The sequence below is a fragment of the Ammospiza nelsoni genome, chromosome 12, assembly GCF_027579445.1.
Source record: "Ammospiza nelsoni isolate bAmmNel1 chromosome 12, bAmmNel1.pri, whole genome shotgun sequence".
Lineage (NCBI taxonomy): Eukaryota > Metazoa > Chordata > Aves > Passeriformes > Passerellidae > Ammospiza > Ammospiza nelsoni.
The window spans coordinates 15,481,707-15,499,522 of record NC_080644.1 but is presented as its reverse complement, the minus strand read 5'-3'; the positions used below and the strand labels follow the sequence as shown (position 1 = coordinate 15,499,522).

Here is a 17,816-nt window from a genome sequence, read left to right as displayed (position 1 = left end):
TCTTTGTTTTAGAGCAACTTTTTCTGGCTCTAATTTGTGAAAGGGGGATTATGTCTGCCTTTTTTGAAAATATCTTCCAACTGCATTAGGGCTATTTACCCATTTTGGAAGGCAAAATATTGTTGGTTCCATGCTTCAGAAACCTGTTTCTCTCTAACCTTTTACATTCTCCAATCCCAGAGCTCCCATCTCCTCCACACCTAGACCGCTCATTTAATGCAGTGAAGTATTCAAAGTCTGGTTGTCCTTTTCTGTCCCTCCTAGCTTGAGGAAGGCAGGAGATAAGAGCATTAATTAAAGTGATGTTGAGTGCAGATGAAATGTTTAGCAAGTTCGCATCTTAGTAGGTCAATGAAGAGCAAAGTGAGATTCCTTGCAGTTGCTGTTAGGATTTGGTTTAGCTCATACTGCAGTCCTGTACATTCCCAACATTTCTGTTTTTGGTTTGTGCTCTGAGAAATAAAGGGTGTATAATCTCTTGTCTCACTGCCTGGGAAAATAGTAACTTTTAACTGACATCACAGTTTCCAATCAAAATAGACTTAATATTCTTATGTGGGGTTTTGTTCCATGTTTCAGTGGTCTGTACTCTACAATCACAATTTTGTCGCATTAAAATGGGGAGAAAATGACAAAATGTGAATAGTTTTTTCCCACTCTAGAACAGCATGGCTTTAAGAACAGTGACTGCATTTTAAATAGTGTAACTGTGCTAAAGAGATCCAAATTATATTCAGTCGTTGCCAGTATGATTGTCCTGTTGGATGCTCCTAAAGCTGGTGCCACTGATCTGCACTGCAGGTTTTTATTAGTAGAGCTACCTTTGAAGTGGATAAAATGTTGGAGGTACAAGAATTGTTAAAGCATAATATTGCCTACTCCTGAAATAAACAGGGCAGGAGATTTTTCTCCTTTTAATGCCTTTATTAAGAGTGATCAGCTCAAGGTTGGGAGGCTCGATGGGTCCGCCGTCGCCGCTCCCAGGGGGACTCGGAGGAGGAGGAATGTGCAGCTTTGTCCCCTGGGGGCAGAGCTGGGGGTCCCGTCCCCACGATGTTACCCAGCTTTTGACTTTTCCAGGCTCGCGGCTTGGTTCCAGCTGAGCTCTTTGCTCAGGGCGAGGGGCAACAAAAGTTTTCATCATCTTTGCACGTCCGGTACTTTGTTCCTCACGTTCAGACATCACTCTAATCTCTTAATTCTGTATTGGCTCGGGTTTTTTGGGGTCTTTTCCGTAAGTTTGGTGGAGTTACTTCCCATGGCATGCTGGTCTCAAGCCTATTTTGCATTTTCTCCCATGTCCTCTCCTCTCACCGTCTGGGGAGAAGGATAACTTAGCCTTAGGTAAGGGCCATAGCAATACAAAAGGAGCAATTAATGAGAAGGACTGATGATACAATAACAAACAGGTAGAACTTCACCTTGGCAGCAACTGGTTTAACTCGTTCTGCAACCCTTTTGTTCCCAAAAAAAATTGGCAGATTTTTTATTTATAACACTCCTGTGTGACATAAATATCTCTGGGATTTGATAACTAAATGTGGATTACTGTTTGAGGTTGTCAGGAAAAGTAATCCACAAACATCAGAGATTTTTGTCCAAAAAGGAGACAGAGGAGCCCTTTTACTTTATTTGAATAAAGGGAGAGGCCATGGGGCATTCCCCTGGGGTCCCTCAAATTTCTGGAGGACAGTTTTTTGACACTGGCCTTTTTATCCCAATTTCCCAGCTGCATTTCCCTTCTCTCTTTCCCCTGTGGCTGAGGCACTTTAGAGGTACAGACTTCCTGGAATGCCTCATACCAAAGATTGCCCTCTAATGTATAGCTCCTCCTTTTTAATTTTTAGTTCTTATGGAATTTATGGGTTTCCCCATTGTGTCTTTCATCTTTCAATATCCAATTTCATTTATCAGTAAACCTACAGTTCGTTTGTAAAGGCAAATATCTTTTTCCGTTCATCAATCAGCGGAATCCTTCCTGTTTTGTTTTCTTATCTCTCAATGCTAGTTTTATCTACTAGCAGACCCACAGTTTGTTTGTAAAGACAAACCTGTCATTCCTCTCAAGGGGAAAGCTTTTGAATTCAGAAAAATTGGTCTGTTTTGGTGAAGAAAGCTTGATTGCCCTGTTGGCTATCTGGTTATGAGCACATGCATCTCATGAATGATTTTCATTTCCAAAGGGAGTATTTTTGTACCTTTCAGAATCTCTGCTTGTACTTTTTAATTGTCGTTCTCCAGAAACACACATGAAAAATGTGGAGGGCTCACATTTTATTATAGTCTGTTTCTGTAGTGTATTTGTTTGTAAGTGGAAGGTGGGGTGTGTATATTAATAGACCTTTTTTGTCTTAAAATATGTAGATCCTGTGCTTCTTAATTGACATAATGGTATTGAGCTCCTCTAGCCAGGATTTCTATTAATGTGCACTTCTTGTCTTTGAATAGTGTGAAGAGTGTCTGTGCTGGCAGCATGGAGTCTGTATGGGCTTACTGGAAGATAATATACCTGAGAAATATACCTGCTATATTTGCCAAGATCCTCCAGGTACAGAAATTTAAGGTTACAGACCCTTTTTATATATGTAGTAAATCTACTAATTCATCTATATCTAATCTGTATCTATATCTATCTCTCTGAAAAACTATGCCATTTTCCCCCTCACCTGTGTCTGTGACTGTAGGCAAGTTTCAGTTTCAGGAAATTTAATTTATGTGAATGTCCATGAGTCAATACTATGAAATTACAAAAGGACAGGAATGGAAAAGACTGTTTTCACTGTGATGACCATCTGGCACATATTTGCTGTAATAAGAATTGTACTGTCTGACTATGGCAAATGAGTGTAGAAAACAGGAAGCTCAAGCAAAGACTCCCCATGGGTACATCTTAGAGGATATGGCTGCTGCTCTCCCCCAACAAATTAGGCTGATGCATTCTTTTAAGTAAGTCAGCAGAAGGCTTCTGGCTCCCCTCAGCAGTGGCTCTTGCCATTGACTGCATTACCTGCTGTTCTGGTGTGATGCTGGCCCAATGGCAGCCACCCACATAAGCCACTTGCTCACCCTCTCCTGCTTCAGCTGGGCAGGAGAGAAAAATTTAACAAAGAGTTCAGGAGTTGAGACCCGGAGAAAACACTCCAAGGGCAGAACAGGCTTCACTTAGAGATAAAAGGTGAGTTTATTACCAACAGAATCAGAGGAGGATATGAAAAATAAAATGAGCCTTTAAAAACACCTTTTCTTCCCCCAGCCCCTCCCTCCTTCCCACCAACAGTGCAGGAAAACAGCATGTGGGGGTTTGGTCAGTTCATCACTCAAGGTTTTCTTCTACTGCTCCGGGAGAGACGTTGCTCCCATGTGACACTGTGGGGTCCCTCCCACAGGAGAGAGTTCTCTGTGAACTTCTCCAGCGTGGCTTGCCAATCTCAGGAGCAGCAGTCTGCCCAAAACTGCTGCAACGTGAGCCCCTCCCACGGGCACACAGTCCTCCCAAAACTGCTGCAGCCTGGGTCACTTGTCCACGGGCTGCAGTCCTCCAAGGACAGGCTGCTCCAGCCTGAAAGCAGGGGCCCTCTCTCTCTACCAGGTCTCCCACTGGATCACAGCCTCCTCCAGGCATCCACCCGCTTGAGTGTGAGCATCTCCCCCACGGGCTGCGGCTGCATCTCTGCATCCCCTGGGAATCCCCGTGGGCTGCAGGGGCACAGCTGCTTCACCGTGGTCCTCAGCACAGCCTGCAGAGGAGCCTTGGCTCTGGCACCTGGAGCACCTCCTCCTTCTCCACTGACCTTGGCGTCACCATGTTATGTCCCTCACATGTTCTCACCTCTTCCTCTTCTGGGACTGAAAGAAAAACCTGCACTTTTCTTGGATCGGCTGTCTGTCCCTGCCCCGAGATGCGTGGGATGGTTCTGAGGCAGCTTTCGAAGAATGAGCCTGGACTCTATGCTTTTTCGGTCTTCAGGTTGTTTATTATTTCTGCAAAATTTTCTTTCTGCCCAGCCAAGATCTGCTCAGCAAGGCAGCCACAGGCACTCTGCCTGCCCCCGAGGCAGTGTCGTCTTTTTGTACTACAAACTACGTATAACATATTTACACTTAATTCCCAATACCATCACCGATGTTAGACAGCGCACTTCTACTCTAAACCAATCCCTAAGCGCCAACATCACTGCAGAAAATGGGGAACAAGAAGAAGAAAGAAGAAGGACTAGACATTGCCTGATTCCTCCATCCTCCCCCATAGCCCCCATACAAAAAAATCCTAAAACCTACATTTTCACCCTGTGAACATCTTGTTTTCACACCATTCAAACTTGTATGGCTTTCACATCCCCATGCCAAGCTGGCAGTTCATTAGAAGGATCAAAATCAAGCCACCAGGTGTTCTGGGCAGAATGCCAGGGTCTCCAAGCCCCCCGGATGGGGTCTTTGGCAACTCTGAACATCCGGAGGGATGGGCTGAGTTCCCACACACCTTGGTTTTGATTTTCTTCTTAAATCTATTATCACAGAGGCATTACCAGCCTCTCAAATTAGGCCAGCTTTGGCCAGCAACATATCCATCTTCAGAGCCACCAGGGATTGGCTCTGCCACACAGGGGGAAGCTTCCAGCAGCTTCTCACAGAATCCACCTCTGTGGCCACCGAGCCCGCCCCCCTCCCCCCACTACCACAACCAGGCCGTGCAAAACCAACATGGCTGCAATAACCTATATATTGGAATTTACCTGAGGTAACACAGTCAGAGTTGATTAAGCAATATGTTCTCTCCTCCTTAGCAGATATTTTGAAATGTCTTAGCGTTGGAAAATCCCAGCTCTGTGGAGACAGGGCAACTGAAAGGCAATTTAAAGATTTTATTCCGTTATCAATCTCGTAGAAGGGTGAGACATAAGAGCTGTAAAACTCAATGCCATTCCATCAGAAGCCAACTTGTTTCCTGGTTACAATATCTTATAAATAAATGTATTGTTTTTCAGCCTATTAGCTTTTGCCACACAATGGTGCTCATACTTCTAACACCAATCACCTATTACTTTACCCCATGTGGTCTTCCTACAATGCATCTTTCACAGTTCTAATTCTCAAGAATATCAGGTCTTGTTACAAGCCATTGTTTGAAACTTGTTTCTAGTTCAATCACTCTCTCAACAATGTCATCTCTATTCCATGGCCTTCCTGAGTCAGCACACCTTATCTCAGAGTTTGCATACAGATGTACAAGACTGTGTGAGCTCTCAGTCAGGTTTTGAGAATCCTTTACAAATCTATTTCTCACATCTTAGTCCATCTTACACAGCAGGTAAAATTACATTAAGCAAATATTTTCTGACTTTCTACTGTATTTATTACAAAAACTTGCCGAAAGTGAAAAGGATGAGGTTTGGACTTGAGGCCACGGTTATAAATGGCAAGAAAATGGATCTCTTTTCACCTGATTAAAAGACTTTTTTGGTTTATATACATATTTGGATTGTGATCCAAGGTTTTTTTGGCTGTTGAAAGCTACCAACTCTTTCATACTTAAACTCATAGATTTGTGTAGTATGTTTACTGCTGTTGCTTGTACTCTCAGCAATGAAGACATGCTATGCCTAAATCTTAAACTTTTACTACAGAGACAGCAATAAATTTAAGGTTTCTTTAGAATATCTTGCTTCTAGAATTTTTAAGCTATTTTGCTTTATGGCAGTTGAAGGTAATTTTAAAGGGACTAAAATGCACTAGCAAACTGAATTGTCATCACACTTGAATGAGTGTTTCTGTGCAGAAGGTGATTACAGCTCCATTTGTTGAATTAATCATTAACTATTAATTTCAAGATTCTGAAGTTTACATTGGAGGGGACTTGATTTTTACCTTTTAGCTCTGTCTTAATTTTACTGGTGTTGTGAAAAAGGAAAACATGTCCAACTTTCTGACTGCAAAGATGGCTTTTCAGTGACTGTTTTTGGCTTGAAGTGAGCTGACAGGCTGTATGAATCTACAAAGAAGTGGCTTTTAAAACTGAGCATGGCAATTCAGCAGACTCTTACTTAGGAGCTTTCCCCAGTCTATACTGCTGGGACTTGTAACAGCACCACTCATTCTATTAGAAGTAAAAAGCAAATTTAGTGTAATTTTGTCTAAAACTGTACTAACTGCTGTTTTACTCAGATCTTTTTGAATCGGGTAGGATTTTTAAGAGATTTGTTAACATTTACCCTTGCTTAAACGTGATCAAGATGATTTTGTAGCACAGTTGCTTGTGGGCATAGTCTGATGTCTCTTCTTCAGGTTATATACTTCAAAAGGGAGCACTTTTTATCTCAGGGTACACATCACCTCAGTTGTTCAGGTGACCATGAAGTTCTCAAAGTCTGTTTTACTCTTGTGGACTGAACTGTACTTTCTGTCTCAGATGTGAGCTTCTCTAATGTAGAAGTTAATGAGGGAGGGCCAATGCAGGTGGCCAGGAGTGTCTCCAATGTCGTTCTGATCATACCAAAAATTCTGCTTGCCTTCCTGCTTGATACAGTGTATCTGCCTGGAGGGTTGAGCTGATGCACCTTTCAAAATTCTTTTTCACCCTGTCATGATTTCTGATGCCACCAAATACCAATTCTATGTAGTGCTAGCCTCAGTCTCACTCCGTTGCCTAGTAACTCCCTTTTTCTTTTTTTTTAGCTTCTCCTCTAGTCAACGTTAACCTGCTTATATTGGAGACCTTTTTGCATTTATGGTTCCCAGTCTGTGTTTCAGTTTTATCTCTGGTTTTGTGGGCTTGCTGCCTGGGCTGTACGTAGGCAGTGACTGTTGGGGTTCTCTGGGTGCTGAGCTGTCCGCTGAGAATATCTGTAGTAAATGTACATTTTACAGGATGTGGAGCAGCTTTTGTTAGGTATTTAATGTGAAGGGTTTTTGTCTGTGTTTGCAATTTAGTAAGCACCTTTCCTGGTAATACCATTTGTTTAGCAGTTTAAGTTACTTCTATTGATGCATCTTTCACATTCAGCACTGTTTCATTTCAGCTGTTGCTGATATTCAATATCAAGAGATAACATTGATATCTCTTAAGATAGAATTATCATTATTAATAGCTTGACTTAGGCAAGTTTTCTATTGGAACCTTAGCCCCGATTCCTTCAAAATCTACTTTTGCACAACTGTACTAGTACATGTTGATGTTAAAAACAAGATCACTGAGAAGCTGATTGCCATTTTCTGCATTTTATTGTCTGCAGAGAGCTGCAGTCAGACTGTAACTTCTGTCATAACCATGCTTAAACTAGACAGTGTGATACTCTGCTAAAAATACACCTTTCTCAGCCTCATCTGCAACTGTCTGTTGTGGATGTCCTCTGGTGGAAGTTGGTGTCAGAATGTGTTTACAGTTGGGCAGAGGTTTTTGGCTTCCTACTTTACAAATTCTTCATTTCTTCATTGGTCTGCTTTTACAGGTTCTATTGATAAGATCAAATAAGCTGTTGCAGTACCTAGAGATAATCAGAATTACTACCAGCACTGTCAACATTTCATTTTAACTCACTCATTACTGTCACTTCAGGTCAGAGGTCCAGCTTAAAGTACTGGTATGAAAAGGAGTGGTTAAGTAATGGTCACATGCATGGCTTAGCGTTTTTGGAAGAAAATTACTCCCACCAGAATGCCAAGAAGATAGTGGCCACTCACCAGCTGCTTGGTGATGTACAGCGAGTGATCGAAGTCCTGCACGGGCTGCAGCTGAAGATGAGCATATTACAGTAAGCAGCATTTACGTATCAGCTGGCATGTTCTCGTCGGGAATCAGACTGCAAGTGTAAAAATAACCAGAAATTCAGACTTGCGTTTGTGCTGTGTGGATTTAAAACATAGTTTGAATTGCTGATGTGATCTTGGGAAAGGATTTGGCTATTTGAAAACTGTTTAAGTGGGATGAGTGTAAGTGGACAATGTGTATAGAAAGGATTAAACTAATAAACCTAATGACAGTTTTTCCTAATTTACCCAAATGGATTTTAAGTAAGAACAGGATAGACTTATAACCCGTGGCGCCATTTTTGCAGCACTTGCTTTCTCCATTCCAGGGGATATGGTCATAGCTTCTCCAAGAGGAATCAGATCTTTTTGTTTGGTACAGTGTCTTGTTTTGGTGCAGTGGCAGAGTGGTCGCACTCTCAGCAACCTGCAGTACTTCATTTCTGAAAGGTTATTTCAGCTATATCTACAGAAAATAACAGTTATTTTCATAAAAGATTTTTTTTTATCAATTCAACATTTTTGTCTATTTTCCTATTTAAAGTCAACCTTCTGATGACTGAAAACAAAATAAACTGAAATCTAGCAGTTCTAAATTTATTGAATTCCATAATTGTAATTTATTAGTTGATAACTTGCACTGTTTGGCAAACAAAGTGATTTTGGCATTCTTTGGACCCTTCCCCTAAATCTGTGGTAATGCAGGAGGTCCACTGACATGGAATAATGCTTAAAGCAAGAGAGGAGCCATTTTAACATAAGGGTTTGCTTTTCCATTATGGGATCCTTTTATTTAGGTCTGTAAGTAATCTCTTTCCTTTTTGGAGACTGAAACAAATACTTTAAAAAAGGCCCAAGGAGTAGCCTTAAAGAGCAACATTTGAGTTTCAGGTGAGATTTACACAGTACTGAGGTAAGGAGCACTGGGTATATATGTGATGGTTGCTGCAGGTTTTGTTCCTTTTCTCTCCCATGCTGAAGTCAGTATGATGGCCTGGATTAATTAAAGGTGAGGTGCAGTCCTGTTTGGATCATCTGGTTAGAAGCTTCAGCTGATGTTTTCTTTATCATGATAAAAATTAGAAGAGATTTGAATAATTATTATATTGTTGATGCAGATCAGCAATAGAGAGATGATTTCATAGGTGCCTGAAATTATTAGGAATTGCTCATTGTTTCAGGGAGATTTCTCAGTGTTTCAGGGAGGTGGCAAAGGACACAAGGTGATCCCGGCAGTGCCGTGGGAGGGTGAACCTTCAGCAGGCAGGAGTCAAAAGGTTATTCAGGTATTAGCATTTGAATTTTCATCCTTTGGTAACTGGTGCATCATTTTTCAGAAAAATATTCTGTCTTTTGTAAAATTATCCCTTGCTCTGGTTTGAGCAAAGTACAGTTTCTTTAGGTGTAGCAGATGAATGGAGCTTGAGCAGAAAGCTTTGGTAAATGAACACCTGGTTTTCACTTTTCCAGGCATGCCTTCAGGATGGTTCACCAGGGAGCTCTATCCTTGCTGTGCCAGCACTGAAGTCAAAGATGCTTCTGTGAAATAGTCTGAGCACATCCTTGGCAGCTGTACTCACTCCGGTTTCTTCTGAGAGACACTGAAGAAACCTGAGCTGCTGTGGGATGGATTAGAAAGCAGTTACTACCAAAGTCAGCTGGTCATGTTTTGTTCAATGGTTTGGTGAACAGCTAGAAAAGCTGGATCAGCTGAATAGAATAAGTATGTCCACCTCTGCAAGGAAGCAGAGAGGAAGGCTTGAGGGCAGCCCCCCCATCTGTGCAGCCCAATGCAGCAGGGGCTTTAGAGCCAGGATTTGCTCTGCTGTGTTCCTGCAGCCTGTGGCAGATGAGCTGCCAGCCCTTTCAATATAGCAGAGTATGGTGCTTTGCTCTCCTTTTACTGCTGTTTTGATGCTTTACACAAGGAGGAACATGGGTTACAATGCTCACTCAGAATCTTTTGTTTGTTATATCTGTAATAATCTGATACCAATAGTTGTCCCTTCTGCTGAAATAAATAATGTATTAGTCAATTTGAAGACAATTAAAATAAGAATTTTTCTAAGAACAGATGAAGGGAACTCTGGCCACTGAGATACCACTGCAGTTGCAATGTTGGTGTACCATACCTTTACTAAAAATATCCCTGTTAAAAATTAATTTCTGCTACTAATAAATTGCAAATAGTGAAGCAAAATGTTCCATGAAGGGCCAGCATTGGTGAGAAGTCATATGTGTATATTTGCAGCTTATTCTTCAAGTTTTTTCTTAATCCAAACCTTGGTTTGTCTTTTTTTCCCATAATTATTCTCACTTTACTTAACTTCTTTATGCAAGAGGATAGTTTGCTTAGTCACTTTGGCATTTAAATTGGATGGTTTACTTTTTTATGTTTGAACAGAAATAAAGAACACCCTGACTTAAAGCTTTGGTGTCATCCATGGAAGCACATCACGGTGGATGAAAAAATCCATACAAGACACATCATTCACTTTGAGGAAAATTGCAAAGAGGAGACAGCAAGTTATAGAACTTGGAATGGGACAGTTGAGAAACCCTCAACAGTTCCTTCTGTAGAGGAATCTTACATTACGAGTGAACACTGTTACCAGAAGCCTCGGGCCTACTACCCTGCCATAGAGCAGAGGCTGGTTGTGGAAACCAGAAGTTCAGCCATTGATGATGGAGTAAACAGAATAAGGGAAAATGGGGATGATACCTTCTCAGAGAGGTTTGGCTGGAATCTGGACCAAGAAATATGCAAGATGGAAAATGAATCTAAACACAATTACTCTAAGGTATGTTTATTAAAATAGCCTTCTCTAGCAAAGAGCATGTGTTTTCCTGGCAACCCGCAAACCTCAGCCTTTTAAAATACTTTTTGGTCTGTTTGTGTTTATTTTTTTTTAATTAGACTGTTAAATTTAAGTTGCCACTAACAGCTAAAATGATAAATGTGATCAACTCCTTCATTTTATATTATAATTTAAAACTCTAGGTTGACTTCTGGACCTCAAGTTGTTTGAAGAGCGTGGACCATGTATTATGGTCCACTGGTAGCTCATTGCTGCTTACTTTTGTGTACTTTTAAATGAAACATAAGCACTAGCAGAGAGAGAAAGGTCAAGCAAGCATGTATGATAGTACCAAATACACTGATAGGCCAGCTTCTAACTATGTCCATCTTGTTTCCATGTTCTTTCTAATAGCTAAATTAATTTTGGGTTCTTCAGGCAGCATTTCAAGATTGAAAACAAAAGGTATCAGCCTGAAGTGTTTTTGTTTTTTTTTTAAGACTGATCACCATGGAGTAGTCTTGTTTCTTCTTCCTACTGTAGCCCTTCAGGTTTAGCTTTCAATGCTTGGTTCTCATTGTCATCTCTGTCAGCCTAGTAGAGGCCTTTCTGCTCTCCAGTGCAAAAATTTTGATTCTGTTAGTACCAATTCCTATGAAATGTGGGATGAGAAATATTGAAAACCCTCTGGGAAATGAGTGAAGCCCCTCTGCTCTGGAGCCAGGCTAGGGGAGCTGTGGGTGTTCACCTAGAGAAGGATCCAGGGAGACCTGAGAGCCCTTTACAGTGCCTAAAGAGCTCCTGGACAACTGGGCTTTTGGGACAAGGGATGGAGGGACAGGACAAGAGGGAATGGCCTTAAGATGAAGGAGTCTAGATTTTAGATGGGATATTAGGAAGAAATTCTTCCCTGTGAGGGTGGGCAGGCCCTGGCACAGGTTGTCCAGAGAAGCTGTGGCTGCCCCTGGATCCCTGGAAGTGTCCAAGGCCAGGTTGGATGGGGCTTAGAGCAGCCTGGGACAGTGGAAGGTTTTGGAACCTCTTCCAACCCAAACTACAGTAGGATTTTATGATTCCATTAAATACTGGGCTCCCTTTTTTTAGATTAAAGGTTAGGATAGCTCTTATTTCATCCATATGTAAGTTGTAATTTACAACTTTTAACTTCTCTGTCGGTCTGTTGAGATTGTTTCCTAGAAAAGGAAATATTTTAGTTCTTCAATCTTAAAGAGCCTTTTTCTAAAGGATCATATTTCAGCAGAAGGATGAGAAAAGTAGGGGAGTAGAATGAGCACTGCTGATGTTGTAGTCAAGTTTTGTAAGGAGTGGTAATGCTTGTTTGGAGATGGTTCAGCAAAAGTTTTAGTAGAATTTTGATTAGATTCCTTAAGGAAAAATCCCTTTTCACTCCTGAATTGTTTGCTCTTTAGTTGATTTAGTTGATCATTGTAAGGTGTATTGTATTGTCAGGTTCTAGGAACAGCTTCAGCATTCCCTGAGATGCACAGATTAAGTGCAGGATCTTCCAGATGAACAGTGGCAGGGAGATAACTCCACATGTGTATGTTACCTTCAGAAAACCAGATGTTTGTAAAGTACAAATAGTTTTCAGCAAAACACCCATAAAATATGTTTATATTTAGATCTTCTTGCCCAAACCAGGTTAGTGTCTGTTTATGGTCTGTGTCTCTATCACTCACTGGCCTCTGATGAGTTCAACAATTATAGGGGACTGGGAGGACTCAAGCAGTTTGGCTCCCCAATTCTCTTTCACTGTAACAGATATTTAATGTGTGTATTTCTGCTAGGTGAGAGAGTCTGTCTCTAAGAAAGTCTCTCCAGAGGAAGCTATTGAAATGAAATTGCTGGAAAAAGACAAAGAAGGAGTAGTGAACTCACAGCTGCAGTGGCAGCTCAATCTTTTAGCTCACGTGGAATCTTTGCAAGATGAAGTCATACACAGAATGGATTTCATTGAGAAGGAGCTAGATGGTAAGTAGTGTTATTCTAGTTTAAAAAACGATTTTTTGTTAACTGACCTACCTGTTCAAAACATGTTAACCAGAATTTTACTTCTTCAGACCTACAAAGAGAATAACACTCCATTATCACATTTTCTAAATAGAAAATAGACAGACTCCTGATGTGGGGGGTGGATTTTAAAACAAAGACCAGAATTTCACAGAAAAAGTTCTAGTTAGGACATCTCTAAATAGTTGTATCAGATATTGTACTGGAACATCTTTGTGTCTTTTTGGGTTTAGTTTTTTGTCCTTTTCCAAAACTCTTCTGTGTGTTTGCATTTCTGTGTTCTTTGGGGACTTGCTGGCTATGTTAGCCCGTTCTGAGTAGCCTCTTCAGTGCACAAGGCTCTTATCCTCTCCTGTCTCTTCCAAATTCTTCATCTAAATATATTTTAAGATTTTCATAGCAATGGAAAACTTATAAATCCTTTGTGTTGCATTGAATGATTTGGGATAGTTCTTTACATTGTTAAGTCTGACCATTGGTTGTGTAGTGGTTATAACAGTAGCTTTACTTGCAGGGGAATCCAACTTCTGCCCAAGTAAGAGCCCTGTCTTTATAAATAAGGTACTGAAAAGTTGGACAGATGAGGGGCTATTTCAGGTAAAGAAGATCAGTCAGGGCTGTGCTGCCTAAAAAGCTCTGGTTCCAAAAAGTTGGACTTTCTGTACCTGCTGCTGAGCAGAGGTCTGTGCAGTGTGTTGCTGCTTTGAGCAGGAACTTTCTTACTCCAAGGTGGGATGTGTCAGTGCCGAGTGATGCTGCTGGTTCTGCAGCAGGTGCTGCCCATAGGTGAAATTTACCTGTTGATCTGGCTAGTGGCAAGACTGCTCTTGGTAGAGGTATTTATTCTGTCTTGAAGGTTTCAGTCTCCATCTGCAGTGCTATCAACATCCCCAGAACTCATCATAGTCTAACCCTTGCCACCTTCCTTGTGAGCATGTTACATTGTCACTTGACTTCTGCTGGGGGGGTGGGGGGGCTTTTCTTGTTTCCCGCAGAGAAGCTTTTTAAAGCAGTTTATTTTCTTTATGGAGCACTCTGCTGCTTTGTGCTTTTGATCTTCATCCCCATTTTGTGTTACTCACTTCTGTCTTGGTCAGTTGTGTTCTGTATGCATGACAGATCTCTTTCGTTCTGATAGTCTCATTTTTGATGGTGTAAACTCCACAGTTTCTTTGCCTGAAATTGACACAGATCAGAAGAAGTTTAGCATGAGGTTTCACAATGTCTGGTCCAGAGTTTTCCTTTCCTGCTTTTTCTTAGGAACAGCAGCTTCTCCCTCCATCTCCATGTGAATTATTTGGTAATGTATCAAAAGTTACTTGCAGAGATTGGTGTGAGGTGTTCAGTTCTATGATTTCTCAAATAACTGTTAAAAATATTGCCCACTGCCTTCTCAAGAGTTACAAAATATTTAAAGAATTCTTGTTTTGTGACTTAAGATGAGCTGTTTGCTGAGAACTGCAGTAGTGATGGATTTTGTTTTCTTTGCAGTTCTGGAGAGTTGGCTGGATTACACAGGAGAGCTGCAACCCCCAGAACCACTGGCTCGACTGCCCCAGCTCAAACACTGCATAAAGCAGCTGATAACAGACTTGGGCAAAGTACAGCAGATCGCGCTGTGCTGCTCCACGTGAGCCTGGAGAGCTCTGGCTGGGACTGCCTGCAGAGCTGCAGTATCTGATGGGAGCACATCTGAATCTGTAAATTAAACTAGCATGATGCTTGCATGGGATGCAGATTGACTTCAGGGACTTGTCAAGAAGTGTTGTTCAAAGAAGAGCAAAAAGGTTTTTTCAGGTTTATTAGACAATTATAATGCTGTGGAAAAGGTCATACTCTTGTCTCCTGTTGCCTGTTGGTTGATAAGTTAGACTAAAATTTTCACTCCCTACAAGTTGTTGATCAAAATGGTAGACTTCTTCATCATTGAATTGACTAAAAATTGTGCCACTGAAAAACAGAGTTCTAAGAGCCAAAAAAGTTTGGTTGACAGCGGTTGTAAATAACTTTGTGTAGTTTAAGTGACTCATGTCATGTTTTATTTCTTCTGGTTTATGCATACTAGCACTCAGTATTTAATCATTAGGAGATGTTATAACAGTTTCAGACTTAGTAAGTGTGAATGTCCAGCTCTTGACTATAAGTGTTATGTGGAGGTTTTCAAGTAACAGTGGCCTGACCCACACTTCTGTTACAGTAAATAATGTAGCAGGAGGTCACAGGTGGATTGCACTTGTTTTCCATATTTATCCTCTCTGTCACATGACCTGGTACTGCCCATGAAGGTGGTGTTTGTGTGTATTCTTGAGCTCTTCAATCTGGCCATCCTGTGCCTCCTGCAGCACTTGCTGGGGGATCCCCTCGTTGCAGTAGTGTGGAATGCAGCCAGGAAAGGACTGGAGCCACACTCTGAGTTCAGACCCAGCATGGTCTGTCATGGATGTGATATATTTTCTACCCATTTGTTAATAATTGCCATTCCGGTTATATTTGGAAATCTAGATTTTTTTTTTTTTTCAATACTATGGATGTGTTCATTGTAAAGACTTGCTATGAATGTGTGGTTTTGGGAATCAGTTTTTGTGTAAATAAAGCCTCGAGATCTATGCATGAGGTGCTGTCCTTGCAGACAGTGAATGGGTTATTATCTTAAATACTCTGTGTTCACAAAGTCCCTTTTTATACCTTAAGTTTTAATTTTCAGTTTGTATTTACTTTGTGATGTAGGTGACAAGGCTGCTGATGTTCAGTCAAGTTACACAGAACCTTTGGAACGTTCTGAGCATTTGAGAGGTTCAGAGTCTTTCAGCTGCAGATCACCACTCCTGAAATAATGGCTGTAACTTCAGTTTTCCTTCACAGACATTGCTGAGTTCAGTTCCCCATGGAACACAGTGAGCTGGTTTTGCAGTGAGAGGGTGTCCTTAAAAAGCTGGATTTGTTGCCCTTATTTTATTGTGTGCAGTGGTACTACCAAAGGGTAACATTCAAACCGAGTTGTAATGGAAAGGCCCATACCTGTACAAATTACTAATTTGGAATATATATCTGTAATCTTTTTATTCTGCAAAGAATAACGAAAACTTGAAATATCCAGTATTATTGTAGGAGCTACAGTCTCTACATGGTGAATATTTTATTTCCTTCAGAAAAAAAATAATTAGGCTGCTCTAGGTAGTAACTAAGACTTTTATGCCAAGATTCAGTTCAGGCAATAATTTGTCTCACAGTTTTATAGTACTGTGTCGGTATATAGTGAATACAATGTACATACAGCAGAAAAACAAACTTTCTTTTCTGTAACACAATTGGAATAAAGCGTACATTGTATTTTAAGGATCACTTGGCTCTCTGAAGATGAGACCAGTGCTTATACCTTGGCTCATTCCTGTCAGGTACTTGAGCTCATGTAGCTCAGAGCAGTATCAGAGGAGCCTCGCAGGCAGCTGGTGATTTTCAGGTGAAATAGGCCACAAAAGGCATTCCCTGGTTACAGTCGGGAAAGTAGGACACGCTGTGTGGGAACAGCTTGGTTGTGCTCCCAGTCTGAGGGCATTCAAGCACTCGGTCCCTGAGCTGGCTTCTTGCTCCAAAGGGGGATTTCTTCTCAAGCAATGGCTTTTGTGTGCTCATTGTGTATTTTCACTTGTCAGTTTATTTTTGCTCAGGGCAGTATTGGAGGTTTGGAAGAAAAAGCATTTCCCATGGGTAGATCAAGTTGCAGACCCTGGAGACTTGCATCCCTTCAGTAGTGCTGGGGAAGCCCTTGCAGATAAAGACTGAAAATATTTATTTAAAATAGAGTAGTACTTCTCATATTCAGGGAAGATTCTTCATTGTGCTCTGCCTGGATTCATTTCTGTCCCTTTTTTTGCAAGTTTCCTCATTGTTATTTTTAGTCTGGACCAGCTGTTCAGACTGACAGGTCACTTTTTTGTTTCTTTAAATCACTGGTAAGTGAATGCAGCGTGGAGCCTTGATGAACTGAGCAAACATTGCACTGTGGGTACACACGTGTTTGTTGATGCACTATTAGAACCAAGGGGCTGTACATAGAATTTTGTTTTGGAGCAATATTTGCAAAACTTGAAAACTTCTGTATCTTGGTGTTTGGAATAAATAAAAAAATAGGTTTTTGTTGTTTAAATTCTTAGTAAAGTCTTTGTTTCAATTAATGATAACTCAAATAATTTGGATTTTTTCCTTTGCATTGCTTTGAAATGCAAGTACTGTAGTTTGTCAGGTATATATATCTCTTAACTGTTGCTAAAGTCTGGAGATAACTATTTTCCAGGACTATGTTATATAAATATCCTTAATAGTGTATTGGATATTGTTTAATGAGGAGCTTATATACATTTTGTTCCCAAATCCTAATATATGTAGTATATTAGTACCAATATAGGTAATATATTAATACCTAGTATGTGTGATCTGACCCTAATTTTTGTTCTGTTTGGATGAGCAGCCTCTCAGGGGCAGCAGCTCAGAGGATGCACAGCATTAGCGATGGTGTGAAGCAAGGAGCTGTGGATGCAGTTAACAATCCATATAGAGAAAATGCACGGGAAGAGGAGGAAGCTGGGGAGGGCTGGAGAAGCAGTGCACTTGGCCCAGGGTGCCTGAAGGCAGGGGCAGGCGTTGATGTACTTTCAGCTTTCATCTCTTCCCTCTCAGTTTCTCCAGTGGGAGCAAAGCAGATCTATTCCCTTGTCATACCAAATTTTGCTCTCTAACTTCATTCTCAAAAAAAAACAAAAGGATTCTTATGAAACTGGATTTTAAGGCTGGAGGGTGCATCACTGCTGGAGCCTGGTGTGTGAAGCCTGGAGAGACTTGAGCCACTGACAGCAGATCTCAGTGTGTCTCACTGCACTGTGTCATCATGCAGGTCTTTGATGATTATTTAAATGTCAAAATCGGGTTTTAAAGTTGTGGTCTGGATTTGAAATAATTCAACGGGATGTGTGCTGTGGCTTGTCATGTTTTCATGTGCCCTCTGATTTACCTGCGTGATTGGAAGGTTTCTGTAGTTGCAAACGCAGAGAGGGAGGCAGCTCTCAGTCAACAGTGGGACTTCATGTGGGTAGAGTCACCGTATTCTCGCTGTTATTTGACCAAAACATCATCTGTTGACCATTGTCCAGCCCATGGGTCCTGTTCATGCCCATTCTGATGGCCAGTGCACCATCCATGCTGTTGCTGTCTGCTGTTCCATGCACCTGTGGGAGTGCTTGTGGGTGG

The 17,816-nt window shown here is 41.1% G+C and overlaps 1 protein-coding gene across 10 annotated transcripts in view; it reads left to right on the top strand.

Moving 5' to 3' along the window:
• The window catches only part of PHF20 (PHD finger protein 20), a 72,169-nt gene extending 55,450 nt beyond the window's left edge, over positions 1 to 16,719 (top strand). For all 10 annotated transcript variants that reach the window (XM_059480534.1, XM_059480533.1, XM_059480532.1 and 7 more), the window contains 5 exons: positions 2,449 to 2,548; positions 7,553 to 7,748; positions 10,148 to 10,544; positions 12,350 to 12,533; positions 14,064 to 16,719. In XM_059480534.1, the coding sequence (XP_059336517.1) occupies positions 2,449 to 2,548; positions 7,553 to 7,748; positions 10,148 to 10,544; positions 12,350 to 12,533; positions 14,064 to 14,206 (1,020 nt within the window). In that variant the 3' untranslated portion in view covers positions 14,207 to 16,719. The remainder of the gene's footprint in view (positions 1 to 2,448; positions 2,549 to 7,552; positions 7,749 to 10,147; positions 10,545 to 12,349; positions 12,534 to 14,063) is intronic.
• Positions 16,720 to 17,816: the final 1,097 nt, after the last annotated feature.